General features: G+C 40.1%; 2 protein-coding genes across 6 annotated transcripts in view; one reads left to right on the top strand and one right to left on the bottom strand.

The window, feature by feature from the left end:
* Window positions 1-4722, bottom strand: part of MASTL (microtubule associated serine/threonine kinase like) — a 37938-nt gene extending 33216 nt beyond the window's left edge. For 2 of the 3 annotated variants that reach the window (XM_040451141.1, XM_040451142.1), the window contains exons 1-2: window positions 4425-4610; window positions 1298-1435 (exon numbers count right to left, since the gene is read on the bottom strand). In XM_040451141.1, coding sequence (XP_040307075.1) covers window positions 1298-1435; window positions 4425-4610 — 324 coding nt within the window. Of the gene's footprint in view, window positions 1-1297; window positions 1436-4424 lie in introns of all 3 variants that reach the window. The other variant, XM_040451143.1, reaches the window with a different exon arrangement.
* Window positions 4723-5634: 912 nt separating this feature from the next.
* The window catches only part of YME1L1 (YME1 like 1 ATPase), a 53782-nt gene continuing 32708 nt past the window's right edge, over window positions 5635-26708 (top strand). For 2 of the 3 annotated variants that reach the window (XM_040451140.1, XM_040451138.1), the window contains exons 1-4: window positions 5635-5852; window positions 15588-15719; window positions 22953-23115; window positions 25549-25647. In XM_040451140.1, coding sequence (XP_040307074.1) covers window positions 5820-5852; window positions 15588-15719; window positions 22953-23115; window positions 25549-25647 — 427 coding nt within the window. In that variant the 5' untranslated portion in view covers window positions 5635-5819. The remainder of the gene's footprint in view (window positions 5853-15587; window positions 15720-22952; window positions 23116-25548; window positions 25648-26708) is intronic. The other variant, XM_040451139.1, reaches the window with a different exon arrangement.

Below are 26708 nucleotides of genomic sequence, written 5' to 3'. Positions count from 1 at the left end.
ATCAGCATTCCATTGGTAAACTATGAATCTGGCGTCTAAAGTCTACATCCTAAGACCCATTCATTCATAGAAAACCATTTGTGCATACCAAACAGAAGCTATTGGAGTCACCAAACATTTAATCCATAGATCATCTCAGAAATCAAAAGAATCTCTAAAACATGTAGTCAAGATATCCTCACCAATTCCTGCCTCCTCAAATTCTTCCTTAGAAATGAAAAGCAAGCAATTGTCAAAGTCCACACACCCAATATCCACCACCTCCCCAAATCTTTCTTTATTACATACCAAACTTTGTATAGTATTCCCATTATATGTCCTTTACTTGCCAAATATTTTTAGCACCATGTGCCACACTGTTCTACATGCTTTATATTAACCTATTAAAATTTCACAATAACCTCTGAAGTAAGTACTATTATTATATCCATTTTGCAGGTGAGGAAACTGAGGTGTGAAAGTTAATTTTATGTGTCATTTTGGCTAAGCCATGGTACTCAGAGATTTGGTGAAACATGAACCTAAATGTTGCTATGAAGGTGTGTTAGATGATATAAACATCTAGGTAGACTTTGAGTTAAAGCTGATGACCCTCCATATTCTCGGTGGGACCAATCCAGTCAGTTGAAGGCCTTAAAAGAAAAAAGCCTGTCCTCCATGCCTCCCAACTCTACCCTACCCACCCCAAGAAAAAGGAATTATGCTTCTACACTGCTTTTTGGATCTGCGTTGTAACACCAACTCTTCAGGTCTACAGCCTGCTGGCCTACCCAGCAGATTTCAAACTTGAAAGCCCCAACAATCACAAAGAACAATTCCTTAAATCCCCACCCTCTACACACACCACATACACCCTATTCTTTTTTATTCTTTTTTCTCTGGTGAACCCTGGTTCAAACAACAGGTAAGGGTACTTGGTCAAGTCATAAAGCTAGAAAGTGCAAAAGTTGGAATTCAAGTGCAAGTGCTCTAAACTCAGAGGCTGGGGGCGCCTGGGTGGCTCAGTCGGTTAAGTGGCCGACTTCAGCCCAGGTCACAATCTCGCGGTCCGTGAGTTCGAGCCCCACGTCGGGCTCTGGGCTGATGGCTCAGAGCCTGGATGCCTGCTTCCGATTCTGTGTCTCCCTCTCTCTCTGCCCCTCCCCTGTTCATGCTCTCTCTCTGTCTCAAAAATAAATAAAGGTTAAAAAATTAAAAAAAAAATTAAAAATAAAAAAATAAACTCAGAGACTGTATTCTTCTTGAGTCACTGAATTCAGTGATAGCTAAATGAAGAAAAAAATGGAAAATTACTCACCAAGTAGACATTATTTGCTGACTGTAGCGAATAGTACAAATGGACAATGAAAGGACTTTTGCTTAGTGCTAGTGCGTCCCTCTCGGCTTGCACCTGATGTGTCATATTTTTGTTGATCATATCTGCTTTTTTGACAACCTATGGAAGACAACATGATAACACATTCATTTTATTTTTTATTTATTTATTTATTTATTTATTTAAAAAATTTTTTTTTCAACATTTATTTATTTTTGGGACAGAGAGAGACAGAGCATGAACAGGCGAGGGGCAGAGAGAGAGGGAGACACAGAATCGGAAACAGGCTCCAGGCTCTGAGCCATCAGCCCAGAGCCCGACGCGGGGCTCGAACTCACAGACCGCGAGATCGTGACCTGGCTGAAGTCGGACGCTTAACCGACTGCGCCACCCAGGCGCCCCTCATTTTAATTTTTTATTACAAAGTGTTCTCAAGTTTCAGAGTTGCCTTTTGTGAAAACAACCAGATGAAAGAAAAAGATGAAGAGAAAACAAAGATGTCATTTGTACTCCACATTGCCATCAGGAAACTGTCAGAAAAACAGCAAATATGGTGAAAACAAATCAAATCTTTTTTCAAGAGAACTGCTTATTTTGGCGTCAAGTGGCAAAAGTATCACATCCTTTTTGAGAAGGAAAAAGAAGTAAACAAATGTTCCCTTAGTGCCCTGCATATTAGTAGAAAAAAAGTTCCATTCTACTGTTCTTTTAACAAAGTCAAAGGATAGTGATCTTCCTCCTAATAAGCCCCCATAATCAGGAACCTACGCACAGAGAATTAGCAGCTAGTAAATTTTTTTAACTTCTGATTCTTTGATGGATGGGAAATAGAAAGAGGAAGAACATAGGAAGTTTGTTTGCCTAGGAAAAAAAAATCTTAAGAATGGTTAGAACTACTGAAAGTTAATAGTCTCAAATCTTGTCTTACAGAAAATAACAAGTTTCAAGTTTCAAGGTAATTGGTGTGGAAGCAAAACTATGATATAATCTACATTAAAATTGGAGCACTAACCTGAATAGTCAGCAACACTGAGATCAATTCTCAGGATGATTAAAAGTCATATTTCTTCCAAAGATTCATTAGAATATTTAACAAAATTATTAATACACTATAAATTCCAGCCTTATAACCTTTCCATAAGAAAACAAGGAAATTGGCAAAGCCAGTCTGTAACATGATTTCACCTATGACTCCACTAGATTGGAAGCTCTGTGAGGGCATGTTTGTTTTGTTTACCACTGTACCCTAGATCCTACACACAAAGGGGACACTCAACAAATATCGAAAACATGAATTGATGTTTTCATTTTAATAAGTGATAATGACTGATCAGCAAGTTCAGCAGAAGTCATATCAGCAACATATGAAGCAAGGAAGAATTAAATTCAATGGGGTGTGTCTGAGAGGTCAGGGAAGGTTTGAAGAGGGGCTAAGATGAACCTTAATACATAAATAACACAGGTGGAGATGAGCAGAGAAGGGTGGAAGAAAAGCACTTAAGGAGGAACCAGCACAAACGTAAAGTTCAGAAGCACAGCACTACACAGCATTCATGGACTAGTCAATTATCTGGAGTGGCTAGAACATAGGATTTGTGGAAGTTACAGTTGATGTTTAGGGCCTGGACTTGGACCATGATTGCTTTTCTAAGGAGTTTGTTAGGTTGCATGTCACAGCCTAAGGAATGGATGAAAAAATAGCGATTCCAGTTAGGGGCCTATTCCTGGAAATGAAGGCCTGATGAATCTCAAAAACACTGTCAGGTAAAAAAACAAAACAAAACAAAATAAAACAAAAAACACACAAAAAACAAAACAGATGCAAAAGACCATGCATTGTATGATTCCATTTACATGCAATGTGGAGAAAGGGCAAACCTGCAGAGACAGAAAATAGATTGGTGGTTACCTGGGGCTAAGGGTGTTAAGGGGGAGGTACTGCAAATGGGCAGGAAGTCTTTTTGGGGTGATGGAAATGTTCTAAAATTGGATTGTGGTAATAGTTACCCAATTTTTAATTTACTAAAAACTGACTTGTACTTTAAAAAAGAAAGAAGGGAGACAGGGAGGGAGGAAGAAAAGACAAAAGAAAAAGAAAAAGTGAAGTCCTGTGCTTGGGCAGACTTGGGAACGTAATAGAATGGAAGAGATAATAAGAAGGAATACCAGACGGGGTGCCTGGGTGGCTCAGTCGGTTGAGCTTCTGACTCTTGGTTTTATCTCAAGTCACGCTCTCACATTCCGTGAGTCCGAGCCCCTCATCAGGCTCACACTGGCAGTACGAAGCCTTCTTGGGATTCTCTCTCTGTCCCTCCCCTGCACACTCTCTCTTGAAACGAATAAATAAACTTTAAAATTTTTTAAAAAAGAGAAGGAATATGAGACAAAATTGACAGGACTAGTTGAGACATAGGTTATACAGATGGAGTAGAGGGAAATTAAAATGACTCACGTTTCTAGCCTGAATGACAGGGATGAAGGTGGTTTTATTAAGCGGAGAGAGAGAGTACAGAAAGTTCAGTGTTTAAGCAGTTAGGTGGAGAGGATTGTTCAAAGTCAGGAAAGTACAATTTCAAGGCACTTGGTAGATATTCACATAGCAACGTCCAACAGGAAGTTGAAACTGCATTAGCGGTAAAACTGCTGGTTTCTTTACCATGTTCATTCAGTGCTTAAATGCGAGTAATCCGAAATTATGGGAGTGGGGAGTGAGGACCAAGAGTGGCCAGGAAAGCTTCAAATACATTGAAAGCTCTTGAATGCTTTTGGAATGATATGTACTGCTGCAAGGATAAAGGAGTGGTATGTTCTAACATGTTTCAGTTTAGTCTTTAAATAGTTGTTTCACATTTAATGTTTCAAACTTAATTCTGGTAAAGGTCAAGGCGGTAAAAAGGACTCAGAAATCCTGATGTCTCCTAAGCATTGTTGGTGTGAAAAGGGCGTGGCAGAGGCGAGCCACTCGGCCTGCCTGCGCTCAGGTCATACCAAGTAAGAAGTCATAGGGCTGTGGAGGCCCCTACCGCCCTGGAGCCTGCCCAGTTCAGGGGGCAGAAAAGAGGGCCGAAGGTCCGAACTCTTTCCCTCTTTTTACTCCCCGCCTTCTTACCTTCACCGCATACAACTTGCCGCCTTTCTGCCCGAGATACACCTTCCCGAAGGCGCCACGGCTAATAGGTTTCACTATGGTAAATTCCTCAATGGAAGGAGGTCTTGGCACCGGGATCCTTTTCACGCACTCCACTGTCACTGCGTCTCCTCCACTCTCCTTCTCGCTCCCCGCAGTGCGCTCCATAGCAGGCCAGCCCAGAAGGAAGCCTGTAGCATCAGCTAAGGCCCCTTCCCAAGCCACAACTCCCGCCAACTAGGTTCAAAGTAAGACCCCGCCCACGCAATGCGCAGGCAGTGACGTCACCGCGTTGCCGTGCTCGCGCCGAGCCCAGTGCAGCCCCGCCCCTGTCACCTCTTGCTCGTAAGCGCGGAAGTACCCAATGGAGCTGAGGGCTGGGACGCTGGGAAATTCTCCAGCCAAGCACACACTCTTCGAGGGCGGTGACCGCGGCCCAATTACCTCATTTAGTAATAACTGGGGAGGCACTGACTGTCTTTTGCTTACAAGAAATCTCGGGATTGACTAGGTTTCTCCTGACCTCCAAACGAGGTTGATGGGACCCGCCCTCACCCCACTTTTGCTTGGTTTTTTTGTTTTTTACCCCTCGCGACCTCGCACCCCTGGGCGAAATGTAAGCCAGTTTGGTTTAGCTCCCCGAAATCATACAATGTGGAGAAACTGGATGAGCAGGAAGCAGGTGGCTGGCCCTGTCATCTGACAATGTTAACAGGATGTAATTTGCCTGACTGAAGCAGATGAGGACCAATAGGAACAATTTTCGATTTATTGTGGGGAAGATAAAAAGCACTAAACTGTAGCGAAAGAGTTTATCATAACTCAAGGCCCAGTCGGAAAAGGAGACTATGTTGGAAGATTTCGTAAGGAAGATGCAAAAAGATTTAACAGGGTCAATGCCATCCCCTCTTAAGGGGGAGATATATACATATATATATACATATATATATATATATGTATATATATATGTATATGTGTGTGTGTGTGTGTGTGTGTATATCGGCGCCAGAGAGCTTGGGGATCCAGCACCTGTATTATTCCCGTGAACATCAAGCCTGGGGGCCAGGGTTGCTCAGCTACCGTAGTAGATACAAACGTCAGACCCAGAAAGGTGGAGCTCTAGAGCTGGGTTCACCCGCGGGTGATGCAGCTCACCTGTCCCGGAAGTAGTGTTGCGTCGGAGGCTTGCCTTCCGGGGTAGATTGTATGTCGTTGCAGCAGCTGTAACAAGGGGAGGCCATTTTCTGTTTCTAGGAAGATTGAGGGCTAGGGGAGAGGGAAAAAGAAAGGGAAGAAAGGGCTCAGCGCCTCCCCGCCGAGCCGTGGACAGAGGGGCACTTTCGGCAGGCGGGTGAGGTCGCTGAGGGCCCAGAGGAGATGTTTTCCCTCTCGAGTACGGTGCAGCCCCAGGTGAGTCTGGCATCCGGTCCTTTTTTTTTCTCTCCTGCCCGCGGCTCTGCCGTTTGCGTTTCGTGGAAGCGATTTCGCGTTTGGGATCGTAGGAGGGGGGCGATCAGCGCAAAGCAAGTCCTAGTCTTGAGAAGGGATCAGCGATCACGCTGAGAGTAAAAGGCTGACGTTGAAGCAGAGGCATGAGATGATGAGGACTTTGGTTTATCGAGTTGATAGCGTGGAATTTTTACTAGAGAATCCATTAGGCATTGTTCAGTGCCGGACATTCTGGGGTGGGGGGAGCAGAGTGAGACTGGGGGAAACGCCTTTGCCTTAGATATGATGAAAGCAGATAATGTTTCTTTCCATCTGATCACCTCTCCAGTGATTTTACTGTTCACAACCCTGATACCCAACTCTTTCTTTCCTTTTTAAATGGAATTTAACCCAAACATGTTATAATTATTTGAATACTACGAGTGCTTTCTTTTTTTTTGGCCAGAAATGACTAATAAACACATATTTTAAAGCTATTGACTGCTTGCAGTTACTATTTTTATTCATATTCTCCCATTTTTTCATCAAGCAAAAGGGCAGAAAAGAGTCATTCCTAGGGTTTTTAATTGTCTTCTTTTGGGAGTAATCACTTGTGACGGTGTCTTGTCCTTGTTTCATTTAAAAATCTTTTTTGATGGCAACATTCTGATAGTTTCTTGCTGGGGCGGGGGTGGGGTGACTCAGTTTTGCTAATAGTTTTTGAACACATTCAGATTTAAAAATAATTTTTTAACACTCTTTAGTTTCAGCATATAATTACGTTCCTTTTGTAACCCCCACCCTTGTTTTTTTTTGTTTTTTGGTTTTTGTTTTTGTTTTGCTAGTACTGGCTGGATAATCGAAAATGAAGTGATTAGTTATTTATTGGACATCAGTAGTGGGCCAGGTGGACAAAGCAAATGTGGAATCTTTATAGTGATATGAAGAAAAGTTGAATAGGAGTTAGTCAAGTGAAGAGTTAATAGAAGTGAACCAGTATCCCAGGTATATGCAAGGGTATCTGGAGGTCCTGAGATTGGGAAGAGTTTAGCTGATTGGAGGAACAAAAATAATGTCAGTGTGGCTACAATGTAGTGATTAAAGGGCATAATTACAGAATTAAGGTTAGGGTGAAGCCTTGAGGCAGATCATACAGGAAATTATAAGGGACTTTGGATTTCATTTGAAGTGTAAGCATAGGATAACCTGATCAGAAGTGTTTTCAGTTAAGGATGCTATTGCAGTAACCCAGGAGAGGGATAATGCACCACTAATGTGGTGGCAGTGGTTATGGAAAGAAGAGGATGAGTTTGTTTGTTTTGAACAAAGAGCAGAATTTAATGAGGGATGATGGAAAGAAGTGTTTCTGTTCTGGTCAGCTGGATGGGTGAAAATGTTATTTGCCGAGCTGTGTGATCAAACTCAAGGGGTTCACCACTTGAGATACATCAGATTGGACACAACCCGAGAAAATGTTGAAAACAAAGAACTTTATTACTTGTTACAAGTAAGGAAACAGATGACTCTCAAAGCCCTGTCTCTCTGTGGGGTTAGTACAGGAAGGTTTTATTCAGTGTATTAGGGGGCGGGGCAGGGAGCTCGCATAAGCACTTCAGTTCAGTTACTCATTCCTAGCATGTCAACATGCTAGTGCATACGTTGTATTTTCAAAAAAAAAAAAAAAAATGGTGAGGGGCGCCTGGGTGGCCCAGGTGGTTGAGCGTCTGGCTTCGGCTCAGGTCACGATCTCACGGTTTTTAAGTTCGAGCCCCGTGTCGGGCTCTGTGTTGACAGCTCAGAGCCTGGAGCCTGTTTCGGATTCTGTGTCTCCTGCTCTCTGCTCCTCCCCCACTCGTGCTCTGTCTCTCTCTCAAAAATAAATAAACATTGGGGCGCCTGGGTGGCGCAGTCGGTTAAGCGTCCGACTTCAGCCAGGTCACGATCTCGCGGTCCGTGAGTTCGAGCCCCGCGTCGGGCTCTGGGCTGATGGCTCAGAGCCTGGAGCCTGTTTCCGATTCTGTGTCTCCCTCTCTCTCTCTGCCCCTCCCCTGTTCATGCTCTGTCTCTCTCTGTCCCAAAAATCAATAAACGTTGGAAAAAATAAATAAATACATAAACATTTAAAAAAAAATTTTTTTTTTTTTTAAAAAGCCAGCTCATACTGGCTCACATAGGGTGGCTGTCAGGTGAGACACACCCAGCAAGGGGCTCTCACGTGAAACAGCTAGTCTCCTTGGCTGAAGTGTGGGTTCTATAAAACAAAACCCATTCCTTGCTTGCTTTTGTCCCTCCCCTTCCTCTCTTCAGCTGATAGCTTTCAGCCCTGGAGGGGTCCTACCAGTTGTTTGAAAAACAAGTCTGACTTGGCTGTTGAATGCAGTATTAAACCTTTTAAAGCTGAAGTTCAAGAAGTTTATATCAAGAAGACCGAATTTTAGGAGAGTTTATCATCAGCTGGATGGAGAGTTAGTGGTACGTGATGTTGGTAGAGATGGTGAAGGCATTTTGTGTACTGCACGCAGGCTTAATTGGGCTCATATATGTGTTTTATGCTCTGAAGAAGGATAGTACACATATTTCTAATTCCTGGTTGCTTAATCATTGAATACACTTGAATATAAGCTGTGAAGCCAGGAAAGACATGGAAGGTGAACTTTTTCATTGAGATCAAACCATTTTTTAGCAATTTAAATCCTTTTTTGTTTTTTTTTATTTTTTAAATTTTTTTCAACGTTTTTTTATTTATTTTTGGGACAGAGAGAGACAGAGCATGAACGGGGGAGGGGCAGAGAGAGAGGGAGACACAGAATCGGAAACAGGCTCCAGGCTCCGAGCCATCAGCCCAGAGCCTGACGCGGGGCTCGAACTCACGGACCGCGAGATCGTGACCTGGCTGAAGTCGGACGCTTAACCGACTGCACCACCCAGGCGTCCCTTAAATCCTTTTTTGAATAAGAGATATAACTAATTAGAAAGAAGCCTTTCAGGGGTGTCTGGGTGGCTCATTCCGTTGAGCATCTGACTTTTAATTTCATCTCAGGTCATGATAGCAGGGTTTTGGGATCGAGCCCTGTGTCTGGCTCTGCACTGAGCGTGGGGCCTGCTTGGGATTCTCTCTCTCTCTCTCTCTCTCTCTCCCTCCCCCCCTCGCCTTCCTCCCTCCCCCTTCCTCCTCCTCTGCTCCTGTCCCCTGCTTACGCTCTCTTTCTCTAAAATAAAAATATAAAAAATTGATTCCTGTAGGTTTTTTTAAATGTTTACTTTTGAGAGAGGCACAGAGCATGAGTGGGGGAGGGGCAGAGAGAGAGAGAGGGAGACACAGACTCTGAAGCAGGCTCCAGGCTCTGAGCTCTCAGATGTGGGGCTCAAACCTGAACCGGTGAACCATGAGATCGTGACCTGAGCTGAAGTTGTATGCTTAACTGACTGAGCCACCTAGGCGCCCCATGATTCCTGTAGCTTTAAAAGAGCTTATTGTTTCTACCCTGAAAAGGATACATGCTCATTGCCAAAAATGCCAAAAAGAAAAATACAAATAAGAAAATTAAAAACCTTCATAATCTCATTGTGCAAAGACATATTTTAGAATACATTCTTTCGTACTTTTTGCCTCTACACAAATACGTGTGTATGCATGCTTTTTAAAAAGTATGTTGTAGTTTTTTTAGGGGCGCCTGGGTGGCGCAGTCGGTTAAGCGTCCGACTTCAGCCAGGTCACGATCTCGCGGTCAGTGAGTTCGAGCCCCGCGTCAGGCTCTGGGCTGATGGCTCAGAGCCTGGAGCCTGTTTCCGATTCTGTGTCTCCCTCTCTCTCTGCCCCTCCCCCGTTCATGCTCTGTCTCTCTCTGTCCCAAAAATAAATAAAAACGTTGAAAAAAAAAATTAAAAAAAAAAAAGTATGTTGTAGTTTTTTAATTTTTTAACTTTTTTTACTTTAGAGTGTGTGAGCGAGAAACAGGGGCTGAGAGAGAGAGAGAGAGAGAGAGAGAGAGAGAGAGAATCTTAAGCAGGTTCCACGCTCAGCACAGAGCCTGACACAGGGCTGAGTGGCATGACCCTGGGATCATGACCTGAGCCAGGATCAAGAGTTGGATGCTCAACCGACTGAGCCACCGAGGCATCCCAAGATGTAGTTTTACATTTAACAGTTTTTTTCATTTAACATACTATTAATTCATTTCTGTATCAGTAACTATGGGATAAAGAGTCTAACAAGAATCTAGAGTCAAATTATCTTGGTTAGAGTATTTGCTCATATACTTGCTGAGTGACTTGAACATGCCACTGAACCTATCTACATTCTGGATGTCTTTATCAGTTAAATAGGAAGTATAATAATAGTGTTTATATCTATTAAAGGATTAAATGAGATTGAAGATACTGAGGGTTTGGTTCAATACTATCACAGTAAACGGAGTACCACAATAACACAAGTCAAATGAATTTTTGGGTTTCCCAGTGCATGTAAAAGTTATTTATTTTTTTAATTTAAATTTTTTAAAATTTACATCCAAATTAGTTAGCATATAGTGCAACAGTGATTTCAGGAATAGATTCTTTAGTGCCCCTTACCCATTTAGCCCATCCCCCCTCCCACACTCCCTCCAATAACCCTCTGTTTGTTCTCTATATTTATGAGTTTCTTATGTTTTGTCCCCCTCCCTGTTTTTATATTATTTTTGTTTCCCTTCCGTTATGTTCATGTGTTTTGTCTCTTGAAATCCTCATGTGAGTGAAGTCATATATTTGTCTTTCTCAGACTAATTTCACTTAGCATAATACCTTCCAGTTCCATCCATGTAGTTGCAAATGGCAAGATTTCATAAAAGTTACGTTTACACTATAACCTATTAGTTGTGCAATAATAGTATTATGTCTAAAAGCAGTGTAATACCTTAATTAAAAATACTTTATTGTTAAATAATGCTAACCATCATCTGTGCTTTCGATGAGTCATAATCTTTTTGCTGGCTGGAGGGTCTTGCTTCACTGTTGATTGCTGCTGACTAATCACAGTAGTGGCTGCTGAAGGTGGAGATGGCTGTGGCAAATCTTAAAATGAGACACAAGTAATATTTGCTATATCGATGGACTCTTTCATGAATGATTTTTCTGTAACATGATACTATTTGATAGCATTTGACCCACTTAGAACGTCTTTCAATATTGGACTGAATCCTCTCAAACCCTGCTGCTGCTTTATCAGCTGAGTGTATCTTCATAGCATCTTCACCAGGTATAGATTTCCATCTCAAGAAACCACTTTCTTTGGTCATGCATAAGAAGCAGCTCATTTATGTCAGTTTGATCATGAGATTGCAGCCCTTCACTGCCATCTTCAGGGTCCACTTCTAGTTCTCTTGTTATTTCCACCACATCTACACTTCCTCCGGTGAAGTCTTATACCCCTCAAAGTCAGCCATGAAGCTTGGAATCAGTTTCTTCCAAACTCCGGTTAATGTTGATATTTTGACCTCTTCCTATGAAAATGTTCTGAGTGGCATCTAAAATGGTGAAGGTTTTCAGTTTACTTTGCCCAGGTCTGTAAGAGGAGTCATGATCTATAAGCTATATAGTCTTCACAAAATGCATTTCTTAAATAATAAGACTTGAAAGTCCCAAATTGTTCCTGACCCATGGGCCACAGAATGGATGTTGTATTAGCAGACATGAAAGCAGCATTAATCTAAATGGTATACTTCCAGCAGAGCTCTTGGGTCACCAAGTACATTACCTGAGCAGTAATATTTTTAAAGGAATCATGTTTTATGAACAGTAGGTCTCTTAACAGGGGACTTAGAGTATTCAGTAAACCCTACTGTAAATAGATGTACTGTCAAACAGGCTTCCTTCCATTCATAGATCCCAGGCAGCATGAGTTTAGCACTATTCTTAAGGGCCTAGGATTTTCAGAATGTTAAGTAGGCACAGGCTTCAACTTAAAGTCCGCTACATTAGTTCCTAACAAGAGAGTCAGCCTGTCCTTCAAAGCTTTGAACCCAGGTGTTGACTTCCCCCCAGCTGTGAAAGTCCTAAATGGCATCTTAGAATAGAAGGCTGTTTCCTGTACGTTTAAAATCTATTTAGTGTAGCCACCTTCATTAGGTATCTGTCTTATTTAGATTTTCTGGAGCTTTTATTCAGTGTTTGCTGCTTCACTCTGCACTTTCGTGTTAACAAAAATGGCTTCTTAAACCTCATGAACCAACCTCTGCTAGGTTCAGACTTTTCTTCTGCAGCTTCCTCACCTGTTTCAGCCTTCATACAAATAAGTACATTTAGGGCCTTACTCTGGATTAGGCTTTGACTGAAGGGGGAGTCTTGTGGTTGGTTTGATTTTGTATCTAGACCACTGAAACTTTCAGCAATGGGCTGTTTGGGTTTTTTCTCATTTGTGTGTTCACTTGAATAGCACTCAACTTTATTTTGCTTGCACAACTTGGCAAACTGATGCAAAAGGCTTATCTTTTAGGCTATCTTGGCTTTCAACATGCTTTCCTTACCAAGCTTAATCATGTCTAGATTTTGATTGAAAGTGAAAGATATGTGACTTTTCCTTTCACTTGAACACTAAGATGCCATTATAGGGTTATTAATTGTCCTAATTTCAATATTGTTGTGTCTCAGGGAATGGGGACGCCCAAGGAGAGAGAAATGGGAAGGTCCCATTGGTGGAGTAATCAGAACACACACAACAGTTATTGATTAAGCTCAGTGTCTTATATGGGTAGGATTTGTGATATCCCAAAACCATTACGGCATTAACATCAAAGATTACTAATCATGGATCACCATAACAAATATAATGAAAAAGTTTAAAGTATTGTGAGAATTACCAAAATGTGACACAGACATGAAGCGAGCAAATGCTGTTGGAAAAATGGCACCAAAAGACTTCCTTGATGCAGTGCTGTCACAAACCTTAATTTATAAAAAATACAGTGTTTGCGAAGTATGTTAAGTTAAAGCACAATAAAATGAGATATGCCTATATGGCATATGACACCAGCTGGGTGTCCAACAATTCAGTTCTGAAACTACTTACCCAGTGTTAGTGTAGACCCCCAAAGTTAAAGGCTCAGCCCCACAAGACTGGTCCCATTTCAGATACCAGTCACAAGTCCCAGGCCATTCATACTTCTGATCTCCCAGCTATAAATCAGGGTTTCCCACACCCCCTCCTCAGGTTTGATAATCTGCTAAAATAGCTCACAGAACTAAGAAACATACTTCACATTTACTGGTCCATTATGAAAGAGAAATGAACAGCCAGTTGATTAAGTACACAAGGGTACAGCCAGAAGGGTCCCAAGCAAAAGATGTGGAGTGGATTACTCTTCAGGGTGAATCTCTGCACTCCATCTCACTGTTCAAGAGCTTTTATAGAGATCAATCCCCAGCCCTCCCCTCCCAGAAGCTAGGGGGGTGGGGCTAAGAGTTCCCACCTTCTACTAATTACTAGGTCTTTCAAGTGGCCAGCCCAGCCCTGAGGCTATTTAAAGACCCTAGCCTAGGGGCGCCTGGGTGGCGCAGTCGGTTAAGCGTCCGACTTCAGCCAGGTCACGATCTCGCGGTCCGTGAGTTTGAGCCCCGCGTCGGGCTCTGGGCTGATGGCTCAGAGCCTGGAGCCTGTTTCCGATTCTGTGTCTCCCTCTCTCTCTGCCCCTCCCCCGTTCATGCTCTGTCTCTCTCTGTCCCAAAAATAAATAAACATTGAAAAAAAAAATTTAATAAAGACCCTAGCCTAAATCACCTCATTAGCATAAATCCAGGAGTGATCCAAAGGGTTACCTTACGAATAGTAAGACACTATACCACACAGGAAATTCCAAGGGTTTTAGGAGCTCCTGGCCAAGAAATGGGAACAAAGACCACTGCGAACTAAAATGTAAGGTCAAAGTGGCAAGCGATTTTTTCCTCTATTTTATTCTTTGACTTTTCTCTATTTTACTTTATTTATATAATTATTTAATGTAAAATTGTAAACAGAAGGAAGTAGGGGTCCCTGGAAAAAGACAGACAAAGCTTTCTTTACGTAAGGCTTCCTGGCCATCTTGTGAAAGAATTTAAGAACAGCCACTATCAGGCCAGGAGATAGCCTAATCATATCAGGGACGATAAGTCAGTGGCAAAACTCCCAGTGTTAGTTCAAAAGTGAAGACTGACCTGACTTATTTTTGAAGGATCTCAACTCCTTTGAGCACTCAGATACTGGACCAACTGGAGCGAGAGAATTGATGATGCTGACCCCTTGCTGGCCCTTGTAACTCTGACCTGGACTCATTCACCTCAAGATGACTACTGCCCCAGTTCCATGATGTATTCCCTACTGCACAAGCCTTGTCATGAATATGTATGAAACCCCAGCATAAAACTGCCCCGATTTTGTTATTCAGGGAGACACTGCTTTGGGAAAGATCCCTGGTGTGCTCCTTTACTTGTTCCAAGTAAAACCTTTCCTTTTCCTATTCTTTGGCATGGCTGTGTATTTTGGCTTGACATTACCAAGAGGCAAACCCAGTTCTGGGTAACAAAATGTTTACACAATACTTAGTATACATACTTTATATTTTTTCTCTATTTTATTCATATTGTATCCCAGTGCAACAATAATGCACACAGATGCCAAATAAAGATTTCTTGAGTGAATGAATAAATTAAATGGGTTCTTACCATATTGTCAGAATTGGTTGGAGAGAAACAGAGGAATAACATACAGATAAGTAAGTAGATTGTGTGTAAAGTGTGTTAGATACTAAAAGTGTCAAGAAGAGAAAATGGAGCAGTGAAAGAGAATAAGGAATATTTTTTAGGGCAGGGTTCTTGAAATTTTAAGTAGGTTGGCTGTGGAAAAGACTCAAGAAAAGATGACTTTTGGGTTAAGAACTGAAGGAAGTCAGAGAGCAAGGTAGACGGAATAAAAGCAATGCAAAGTCCTTGAAGTGAGGGCTTTGCTAGGTGTGTTCCAGAAACAGCAAGGCGGCCAGTATGTCTCGAGTAGAGAAGACGAAGGAGAACACTGTGGTAGATAAATTTGGGGAGGTAATAAAGAACCACAGAGGCTTTCTACATCCTAGTGCTTAGGACTTCTACTTGTATTGTAAGTGAGAAGAGAAGCCATTGGAGGGTTTGAGCAGAGGAGTGATGAGATCTAACTTTGTTTTTAATAGAGCAGATTCAGGGAGAGTAGGAGGGCTATTGCAAAATCCACAAATAGATGATGGTGACTTAGAACAGGATGAGGACGGGATGGTGCAGTGAGGAAGTTAAGAATAAAATTCTGCTATAGGTTTACTTTTTTCTAAGTCTGAAACATTTCATTTTATGGTGGTGTCATTTATTTAGCCCATTCCCTTAATGCTGGACAATTCTACCTTTCCACTGCTTTTTAAACATTTTGATGAAAATTGTCATCTGTGCACAAACAAGCACTTTTCACATTATTTCCTTAGAATAAATTATTAGAAATTAGATTGATGTGAAATTATATGTGTTTGTTTTTTAAATATTTTTGATTCATATAGCCAGAATGCTGTCTTGGAAGAATTACCAGTGTTCTTTCCACCAGCAATAATCTGAGTATTTACATCTTTTAATATATTGTTCTGATCTACAGTGTATGTTTAACTTTTTACAAATCCCAGATCCTGACAATAAGGAGAATTTTTCTTTAATTTTAAAAAGCACTACTCAATTTCAACTTTTATCTTCTCTTAGGTTACAGTTCCTCTGAGTCATCTCATCAATGCCTTCCATTCACCAAAAAACACACCTATTTCTGTCAGTGCATCAGCTTCACAAAACCAGCATCGAGATGTAGTTCCTGAGCATGAGTCTCCTGGCAATGAGGTAATAGTTTTTACCATGATTGTATGAGAAACAGCTTTTTTGATTTAGTATGTTGTAAACATGCCTGAAATGTCTACGTTTAGGCCTTTGTAACAAGGTGATTTCTGTCTTCAGCTTAATCTCCTTTATGAATAAAGATGTCTAATTCTGGTTTTATTGTACATATGGAAAAGTTATGTTGTCCTATTCTTTACAATTTAATTTATTAAAAATTTCATGTGGGGGCGCCTGGGTGGTGCAGTCGGTTAAGCGTCCGACTTCAGCCAGGTCACGATCTCGCGGTCTGTGAGTTCGAGCCCCGCGTCAGGCTCTGGGCTGATGGCTCACAGCCTGGAGCCTGTTTCCGATTCTGTGTCTCCCTCTCTCTCTGCCCCTCCCCCGTTCATGCTCTCTCTCTGTCCCAAAAATAAATAAACGTTGAAAAAAAAATTAAAAAAAATTTCATGTGGCAGGGGTGCCTACCTTGCTTAGTTGGAAGAGCATGTGATTCTTAATCTTAGGGTTGTAAGTTCGAGTCCCGCGTTGGACATGGAGCCTACTTTTAAAAAAAACAAAATCATGGGGCACCTGGGTGGCTCCGTCAGTTAAGGGTCCAACTTCATCTCAGGTCATGATCTCAGGGTTTGTGGGTTTGGGCCTCACATTGGACTCTGTGCTGACAGCTGAGCCTGGAGCCTGCTTTGAAATCTCTGTCTCTCTCTGTCTCTCTCTCTCTCTCTCTCTTTCTCTCTCTTTCTCTGTCTTTCAAAAATAAAATAAAACATTAAAAAAAAAAATTCATGTGGAAGTGTATTTAGTATTCACTTCCTAGATTGCTAATTGTGTGATACCATTTAGATATTTTGTGTTGCTCCAGCAGTAGTAGTGAACCCACAATTAACTGACCGTAATTGCCTCCCAAGTCTCAACGAAGGTAGAATAGTAAGAAGTTACCATCTGCTGCCTTACAGGAGATTTCAGTGTAATTGAACGGTTAGAATACAGGGACCTGAAAGTGAAATGTATAAGCTATGAAACTACTTTTCAGTGTTCAGAGAATTATAAAATCAGTGTTTCCTAGGATACAGGGAATTCCCAGCCTAGAAACCTTTGTGTTCACAAGGTTTATTAATAAGGTAGGTGCATGTAGTTCTGAATACATTTTTCACAGAAAACATTATACTCTGTAGTTAAATTTCCTAAAAACCTTTTTAATCCGTAAATAACTTATGTTCTTAGTCCTGATATCAGAGGCTTTGGCAAAGAGCAGATAAAATGTTCACTCTTGGAAGGGGCGGGGGGGGGGGTTGGGAATCAGTCTTAAGATAAAATTTTAATTAGATGGAAAATTTGTATTCAACATCTTTATGCTTTCCTTTTATAATATTTACCTAATTCCTATTGCTTCTTCTAGGGAGTCCATTGTCTTTTCTACTGTGGTGATACCCTTCTCCTAAATTACAGTCCCAGAGAGCCTGCCTGATGAAAATACCACATGTATCAAAATTGCTGCATATGGCAATATTATGTTCATTTTAGAAATTTTGGAAAATACTGTGTAGGTAGAAGAAATAAAATTCACCTATGATCCTGTTCCCCAGAGATAATGCTGTTAACATTTTGTATTTATATCTCATGTCTCTTTTGTACTTTATTTTATAATTGGATCATACTGCATATGCTGATTTAGATACTGCTTTGTTAATTTAATAGTCATTATGAACTTGTTATGCCATACATTTTTTGTATTTTTAAATGACTTCAGAATGTTCATTGTATGATATCCCATTATTGGATATTGTTCCCAATTTTTTGTTGCTATAAACATTACAACTTTTACTGTTTGTGTTGCTAAATCTTTGACTATTTCATTAAGTGAAATTGCTAGGTCAGGAGCTTAAAAAGTAGCTAAATTCTGGAAGCCAGTGTTGAGGTTATGAGTAATGGTCTCAGGTATAGAATTGGCTTCTTAATCTCTGATATGCCCTCATTAATCCTATTGTTCATCTTTAGTGAACTTTATTACTGTACAGAAGCTGTTTTCTTTCTCCTTAAGCATCCTACCTCATCTCTAATTTCATCTCTACCTTTGCTGTGCAATTGGCTTTGCTTTCATCAAGTCTTGCTCATCCAAATATACACTTTACAATGCAGGTATTAGAACCTTCCTTTCAACTTCCTTCAAGCTACTGACTTATTTTCCCTTTGCTTTCAGACTTCTTGAAATAGCAGTCTGAACATGTAACTACTTGCTAAACTTCTATTCACACTGTATCTCATCATAGTTTGGCTACTACTTGTACCATTTTACAGACTTTGCTAAAGTCAGTTGATTTCCTTTGTGCTAAATGTAGGCCTCTAAAAAAAATCTATCTTATTCAACTTTTCCTGAGCATTTGATCTTACTGAACATTTACTGCTTTCAAAATACTCCTGGGGCACCTGGGTAGTTCAGTCAGTTAAGTCTCCCGACTATTGATTTCCACTCAGGTCATGATCTCAGGATTCATGAGATTGAGTCACGCAGAGGCTGCTTGGAATTCTCCTTACCTCAAAGATTTGAAATACTCCCTTGAATTGAGTGATGTTGCATTGATGATGGTGTTTTCTCTTTCTGTTTTGCTGGCTTGTCTTTTTTTGCCAGCCCCGTAAATATTTGGCGTGCATTTATCCTTGATCTAATTTTTGTTATGCACATTCTTCTAAGTTATGTTACCCATTTTCATATCTTCACCTAACATCTAGATCCTATATACTTATATATATGCTGATGACTCCCAAATATGTCTCCAACCCCAAATTCTCTTTAAATCTTTTTTTTTTTAATTTTTTTTTTTTTTAATTTTTTTTTTTCAACGTTTATTTTTGGGACAGAGAGAGACAGAGCATGAACGGGGGAGGGGCAGAGAGAGAGGGAGACACAGAATCGGAAACAGGCTCCAGGCTCAGCCATCAGCCCAGAGCCCGATGCGGGGCTCAAGCTCACGGACCGCGAGATCGTGACCTGGCTGAAGGACGCTTAACCGACTGCGCCACCCAGGCGCCCCTCTTTAAATCTTTGAAGTAATTTATTTAGTGCTTTGTTAAAATAACCCCCCATCCCCCCCGGAGAATTTCAGGGATCTCAAAATTAAGATGTCCAGAACTCAGCTACTCTCAAATTCTAGTACATTTGAGATTACAGTGGATTTAGCGCCTTTTTGTCAGGGATTCCAATCAGGAAAGAGAAACCACCTAGTCAATTGAGCAGTAAAAGTTTAATGTAAAAAATTAGGGTAATTTTGTAGTTTAATATTTTTTTTTCAACGTTTTTATTTATTTTTGGGACAGAGAGAGACAGAGCATGAACGGGGGAGGGACAGAGAGAGAGGGAGACACAGAATCGGAAACAGGCTCCAGGCTCTGAGCCATCAGCCCAGAGCCTGACGCGGGGCTCGAACTCACGGACCGCGAGATCGTGACCTGGCTGAAGTCGGACGCTTAACCGACTGCGCCACCCAGGCGCCCCTGTAGTTTAATATTTTTAAAACCCTGTTTTTATATGGGATGGGAGTAACTAGGGGTTGGCTAATAATAAGTAAACTCTAAAATATACAGGACAAGCAGATTTAAGGTGTGGCTAATACTCCTAGGACTGAGATAGAGCATCATGGGAAGAGTTCTCCACCCACAGACTGCTGTCCTGACCTTGTTGGAAGAGGGCATGGCCTTGGCTCACTGAATGGCAGAGAAGTCACTGGTGTCATGCTAGCTGCACTTGATGGAAGTTGCCATCTAGGCAGGGAAAGCTGTTCATGGGGATGTCTCTTACTAAAAAAGCTCCAAGGTACTGTACTGCTGGCCACTGTTTACTGTAGGAGCCAAGTTTTGGAGAAGCTATACAAGTGGCCGCCAGATGCTAGAGAAACAATGGGTGTTACAGACAGGAGCCTGCTGAATGAGCACACCAGAACCAGGGACAAAAACACTCCTACAGTGTCTCCAGTGGTCTCTACTGACAAAGCTTCACATTGTCCCAGATGGCAAAGAAAAAATATTTAAAGAGCCCAGATCATTGTTCATGGAGCCGAAAAAGGATGAAGAGGAGTTAGGAGACAGTAAAATGATAACTAGCACATCCATCCAGAACCCTTCTCCCTCTCAATCATTATACTTCACTGGTTTCTCCAAGTATCTATTATTTATGATTGTTATTTCCATCTTTAGTTAGAGCTTGGTTCAGGCACATACCATTTTTCTCTTGTTCCATCAGCCTTCAATTCTTTTCTCCATCAGCCTTTTCTTACCCAGTTTATTATCTTTATCTTCTATTTTCTTGGTATAAAACAAAACTAATTATATTAGCTATAGAATTAAATTCAGACAAGGCTCTTTACAACTTGACCATAACCTGCCTGTCTTCCTTCCTTCCTTCCTCTCTTTCTTTCTCTTTCTCTTTTTCTTTTTTCTTTTTCTTTTTTTTTTTTTTCTTAAAAAGATTTTAAGTACAGCCCTGAGATCAACAGTTACATGCTCCACCAACTGAGCCAGCCAGGTGCCCCATAGCCCATCTTTCTAGTTCATTCTTCCATCACTGATCTTTGGACTACACCTCAAACATCCAGGCCCTTTTATGGTAGTTTGTTTGCCCTTTACCCCAAGACTCACCATCATTTTGCAAATTAGGTGTTAACCTCAGTGAAGCTTATCTGACTTAGGAAATTGGTTACTCTGCGTTTTCTTACTACTTTTTGTTTTAAAAGTCTCTGTAAAGCAGTTACTATGTTGTATGATAATTGCTATGTTTATATGCATCTTATTTCTCTTTACATTCCAGGGACCTGACAGCCAATAAGTAAGGGAAATAATTTTAAGTTAAGAATCTCCACTTCCCTTTTGAAGTCTTTGTATTGTAAATAGACTTTTTGGCTTCCCCTTTTTTAAAAGGTGACTTTTGAAAAGTAGCTTTTGAGTATTGTAGTCGTTTTGTTTTCATTGTAATAATATCCTTTATGTTGTATAGCTTTTAGTAGTTTAAAGAGCACTTTTTTTTAAGTTAATTTTTGAGAGAGCAAGCGTGGGCATGTGAGCAGGGAAGGGGCAGAGAGAGAGAATTGCAAGCAGGCTCCATGCTGTCAGTGCAAAGCCTGATGCAGGGCTCGATCTCATGAACTATGAGATCATGACCTGAGCTGAAATCAAGAGTTGGATGCTTAACAGATGGAGAACAGACACATAAGAAAATGCTCAACATCACTCATCATCAGGGAAATACAAATCAAAACCACAATGAGATACCACCTTACACCTGTCAGAATGGCTAACATTAACAACTCAGGCAACAACAGATGTTGGCAAGGGTGTGGAGAAAAAGGATCTCTTTTGCCCTGCTGGTGGGAATGCAAACTGTTGCAGCCACTCTGGTAAACAGTATGGAGGTTCCTCAAAAAATTAAAAATAGAACTACTCTACGACCCAGAAATTGCACTGCTAGGTATTTAACCAAGAGATACAGGTGTGCTGTTTCAAAGGGGCACACACACACCCTAATGTTTATAGCTGTGCTGTTGACAATAGCCAAACTATGGAAAGAGCTCAAATGTTCATTAACGGATGAATGGATAAAGAAGATGAAGAAGATGTGGTGTGTGTGTGTGTATACACACACACACACACACACACACACACACACACACACACACACACACACACTGGAGTATTGGCAATCAAAAAGAATGAATCTTGCCATTTGCAACTATGTAGATAGAACTGGAGGGTTATTATGCTAAGCAAAATTAGAGACAAATATATGACTTCACCCATATGAGGAATTTAAGATACTAAAGAGATGAACATAAGGGAAGGGAAGCAAAAAGAATATAAAAATGGAGGGGGACAAAACCTAAGAGACTCTTAAATATAGAGAGCAAACAGGGTTGCTGACTGGCTTGTGGGAGGAGGGATGAGCTAAATGGGTAAGGGGCACTAAGGAATCTACTCCTGAAATCGTTGTTGCCCTGTATGCTAACTAACTTGGATGTAAATTAAACAATTAAAAAAAAAAAAAAAGTTGGATGCTGAACTGGCTGAGCCACCCAGGGGCCCCAGTAGTTTAAAGAGCACGTTTAAATATTTTCCTTCATCATGCCTTTGACTATCTTCCTATGTATGTATGTTGGGATATGTCAGATGACCAAGGCATGATCTTTTCTGTTCATCCATACCATCTTGTGAAGTAGGCATATTTTATCGTCATTTTACTAATGAGGAAATGGATTTTAAGAATATGAATGACTTGTCAGGGCGCCTGGGTGGCTCAGTTGGTTAAGCATCCAACCTTGGCTCAGGTCATGATCTCTCAGTTCGTGAGTTCAGGCCCTGACTTGGGCTCTGTGACAGCTCAGAGCCTGAAACCTGCTTCAGATTCTGTCTTCCTCTCTCTTTGCCGCTCTCCTGCTCGTGCGCTGTATGTCTCTCTCTCAAAAATAAACATGAAAAAAATTAAAAAGGAATATGAATGACTTGTCACACAGTTAGTAAGTGACAAACGCCTGGACATCAATCCAGAGCTATATAATCCATCGATCTAACTTTATTTTTTGTGCATGCAACTTTATGTATCTAACTTCACCTCAGTCATCAGAAGCTGATACTTGGGCTATTTATTTTTGCTTTCCTTGCTTGAACTTTCAGGTGTCTGAGGCTTGTAATTGTTACTTGTCTTTAATGTCTGCTTGACAGTTTCCATGGACAAGAAAATAACTCCTATCCAATCTGTAGTTAGTTTAGAACTGTTGTAATGTGACTTTATTTTCTTGCCTGGTTTTCATACATTTTTCACTTTGTTCATTGTCCCTCCTTATTAGAAGTTAGATATGGGTAACTATAGAACTTCTCAGTTCGAAGAAGGATCTCGGCAATGAGGCCAGGGGAATGAGATGTCCTCTGGTAACGGCATAGTCTTTTTTTTTTTTTTTTTTTTTTTTTAAATCAAATGGGCTTTTGTTTATTAGAGACTGGAGGAGGCTTTAAATGTCCATAACTTCACAATACTATTGGAAATGTGATATTTTTAACCTTTGTCAAACTTCATGTGACTGACCTCCATAAAGCTAGAACTATAAAAATATTTGTACCAATTTAGTTTTTAAATATGAGAAAAGAGGAATCAATATATTTGTTACATTTAAAAAATTCATATTATTTCAACTGATAAGAACTCTTTGGTTAAATATCTTGATGATAATGCAGTCTTGGTGACTCAATCCTTTACAGCCTGTACTTAATTTAAGAGACCTTGGATTATCTGAATTAAAAATTGGACAGATTGATCAACTGGTAGACAATCTACTTCCCGGATTTTGTAAAGGCAAGAGCATTTCTTCCCATTGGCATACATCTTATGTCTCTGCACAGTCCTTCTTTGAAAATAAATATGGTAAGTTAGTCTGTTTTTTGTTCCAATTTAAGTAAGTGGTTGTAGTTATTAATAATTTAACAGGTAGCATTTATTCATTTTTAAAGTTGTTTGTTTATTTATTTATTTTGAGAGAGTCAGAGTGTGAACAGGGGAGGGGCGGGGGAGAGAATACCAAGCAGACTCCATGTTGTTAGTGCAGAGTCCTATGCAGGGCTCCAACCCATGAAACCGTGAGATCATGACCTGAGCAGAAACCGAGAGTAGGACACTTAACTGACTAAGCCACCCAAGTGCCCAACAGATAGCATTTGTTAATGTTTACTGTGTGTCAGGTTCTTTCCTGAGTTCATTTGTTTGTTCTTTCTTTTATAACTTTTCATACTGGAATAATTTTAGATTTATAGAAAATCTGCAAAACAATACTGAGTTTCTATATATCCTTCAACTGCCTTCCCCTAATGTTAACTGCTTACTTAACCATGGTGCATTTGTCAAAACTGAGAAATGAACATTGGTACGGTACTTTTAACTATAGACTGTATTTAGACTTTACCAAATAAAGTTTAATTTTACTAAATTACTGGTTTTTCCATTAGGGTTATTTGTCCCAAGATGTAATATAGCATACAAAACAGATTTTAGAATAGTGGAGTATTGTTTTAATTTTAGGTGACAAACCTTTACTGGATTCCAGGTACTGTACTAATTTCTGAGGATACATTGAAGAAATAGTCCTGGTCCCTTTGTTTTATAGAATGTCTGTATATTTTCTTATTTAAATCTTGTAACAATCTGTTATTATAATGAGTGGGTAGTTCGTTAAAAGGATTTCCACTTCATAAATTTCTTTTTGGTTGATACTTGAACAGTGAATGTTAGACCTTATCAAAATACTTGTTTTAGGGTCACCTGGATGGCTCAGTTGGTTAAGCATCTGACTCTTGACTTCAGCTCAGGTCATGATCTCAGTGTTCATGAGATTGAGCCCCATGTCGGGCTCTGTGCTGACAACGTGGAGCCTACTTGGTATTCATATCTCCTTCTCTCTCTCTCTCTCTCCCTCCCTCCCTCCCTCCCTCCCCACCCGCCCCTCTCTGCCCATCCCTGCTCTGTTCCCTCTTTCTATCAAAATAAATTTTAAAAACTTGAAAAAAATACTTGTTTGGTATTTTAAAAACTTGAAAAAAATACTTGTTTTATATTGATGAAAGAACATATTTTTAAAAATCAGTACAAATTATAACACAAAAGTGCAGGTTTAAATAGTTTTGTGATAAAGGATTGATTTGAAGCTGTACATTGTAAACACTTAATTCATTTACTAATTTTTCGTTGTTTTGCCTTTATTTCATATAAGAGTTGTGAGAAAAAGGTGAAGTTTTGGAGCCTGGGGGCTTGGACTAACAATCTGTCCTACCTCCTTCCTGAGAGACGTCTTGAAGCTTAGTGGTTAAGGGTGAGGAGTAGACCAGGATCAAACTCAGTCCTGAGACTGAGGAGCTGTGGCATTTCCCTTATTCCTCTAAACTGCTGTTTTCTCATGTGAAGCCTGGGGGAAAACTCCTTATCTCACTGTGTAGGATCAAATGAAATAATGAAAGTAGTTTACTTAGCCCAAACTACTTTATTCCTTGGCCCATAGTAAGTGTCCAGTAGAGTTAAATTTTTGTTACTATCATTGATGTATAGTAGTAGTATTATTACTATTGCTCTTTTGGCCTGTGTATTTACATTTCCTTTTAAAGTTGTGCCTCTTCCTGCCAGCTGTTTCTTGGCTTAGGCAGACAGAGGTATTAAGAAGGAGTTTGTTGATGTGACTATAGGATTCCTAGAAAAATCCCTGAACTCTTAATTGGGATATTGGGATAGATAAGAATCTGTTTCAATCGATGCTGTTTACTTTTTCCCTAGGCTCATGGATGTTAAGTAGGATGGGGCCCATTAGTGAACAGTAGGAGTTCCAAGGATCGCCAGAGTTTATGGCTTCCAGCTGTGGAAGGAACTGTCTTTGTACCCAATGACCTGAAGCTTTGAGAGAGAAAGATTACCGTGCTTCTGGTTTACAGTGTTTACTCGTCACATTATTCATCTGAGTGTTTGAAATTGTCTCTAGGAAATAGCAGTTCTTTTCTCTACGTGCTTTTGACTAACAGTAACTTTAGCTAAACATACATACCTTTTCCCTTTTGGTTTGAATTTAATTTTATTGGCAGCCAGGGTCATCTGCCAGATAAAAAAGATAATCTAGGGGACAAGTGATAGACAGGATAGTGATGAAGAACTGTAATTAGATTAGTAGTGCTCTTAGAAACTCATACAAGCAGAGCCATATGAACAAATAAAAGGCTAAACTCATATTTTTATATTTCTAATATTTGGTAAAATTACTATAGTTCATGACTTCTTTTAGCTTGGTAACTAGAAAATTTGCTTTTTTCAATTTTCCTCCAGGTTACTTAGATATGTTTAGTACTTTACGTTCCTCTTGCCTGTATAGACAACATTCAAGAACTCTTAAAAGTATTTGTTCAGATCTTCAGTACTGGCCAGGTATGAAGCACCTGTATTTATTTTGAAAAACATAGATTTATTCAATGGATTCTGATTTGTCTTTCTTAATCATATTAATGTTTATAAGCATTCATTTGTAGCTCACAATAAACGGATAGAGTATTTGGAATCAGTTAATTTGGGTATGTCCAGTATTTTTAATCTGGAAAATACATAATAGCTGAATTTTTAATGTGAGTGATAAGTGCCACAATAAATCAACCTCTAGGGAACTTATCTACAGCTTTAAAATAATTAATAAGCACATTTGTTTACTTCCATATTTTTAAAATTTCATTTTCAAAATTGTTTCAATCCATTACAATGACAAAAAACAAATTTAATGAGGAAAAAGGGCAGCAGCAGAGGGGTTTCGTCCGTGGACCAGAAATTTGAGGACTTTCCATAGGGTATAAAATAGATGACCTCACATTGATAGCAAAATCAAATATGCACGTATTTATATTGATTTAATACCAGACACTAGTGGTTAAGTGTCAGGTGACAGTGATAATTATAAATGAAAACAACATATGTTACCTACCTTCATGGAACTTAGAATAGAGTGACATGAAATAGGTGTGTGCTGTTATTTCTAGTAGAACTTAGGAAAAACCCCAATTTCCAAGTCAATAATTGTGGGCTCTGGGATAATTCATAAACAGTTGAATCGAAAGATTCCCCAAAATGGGCCAGTCCCAGAAAGGGCTTGCAACTTTTAGGCTATAATTGGCAAAAGACACTTATGTAATAAAGGGTGTGTGTGTGTGTGTGTGTGTGTGTGTGTGTGTGTGTGTGTGTGTGTAGAGAAGTCTGTCTCTGAAGATTGTGTTTGAGCATTGATGCCAAGGAGAGAAATAATGGACTTGAGTCATGCACTAAGGGTATCCTGCTCATTCATTAAAAGTCCATGTTTCGTAGTATAAAGGCATTTACCACCTTGGTAGTTTTAAGAAAACCTCTATTTACAATCAGTACCAATCACTGTATTCCCTTTACAATTACAAATGGATCAGCAAGAATCTCCACATGTTTGAGGAAAACTTATAGCATGAAAGAGA

This window comes from Herpailurus yagouaroundi, unplaced genomic scaffold, assembly GCF_014898765.1.
Source record: "Herpailurus yagouaroundi ecotype Mexico unplaced genomic scaffold, PumYag 203, whole genome shotgun sequence".
In the NCBI taxonomy this organism is placed as follows: domain Eukaryota; kingdom Metazoa; phylum Chordata; class Mammalia; order Carnivora; family Felidae; genus Herpailurus; species Herpailurus yagouaroundi.
Note: the sequence above shows the minus strand (reverse complement) of the source record. Positions and strands in the feature narration are given on the sequence as shown.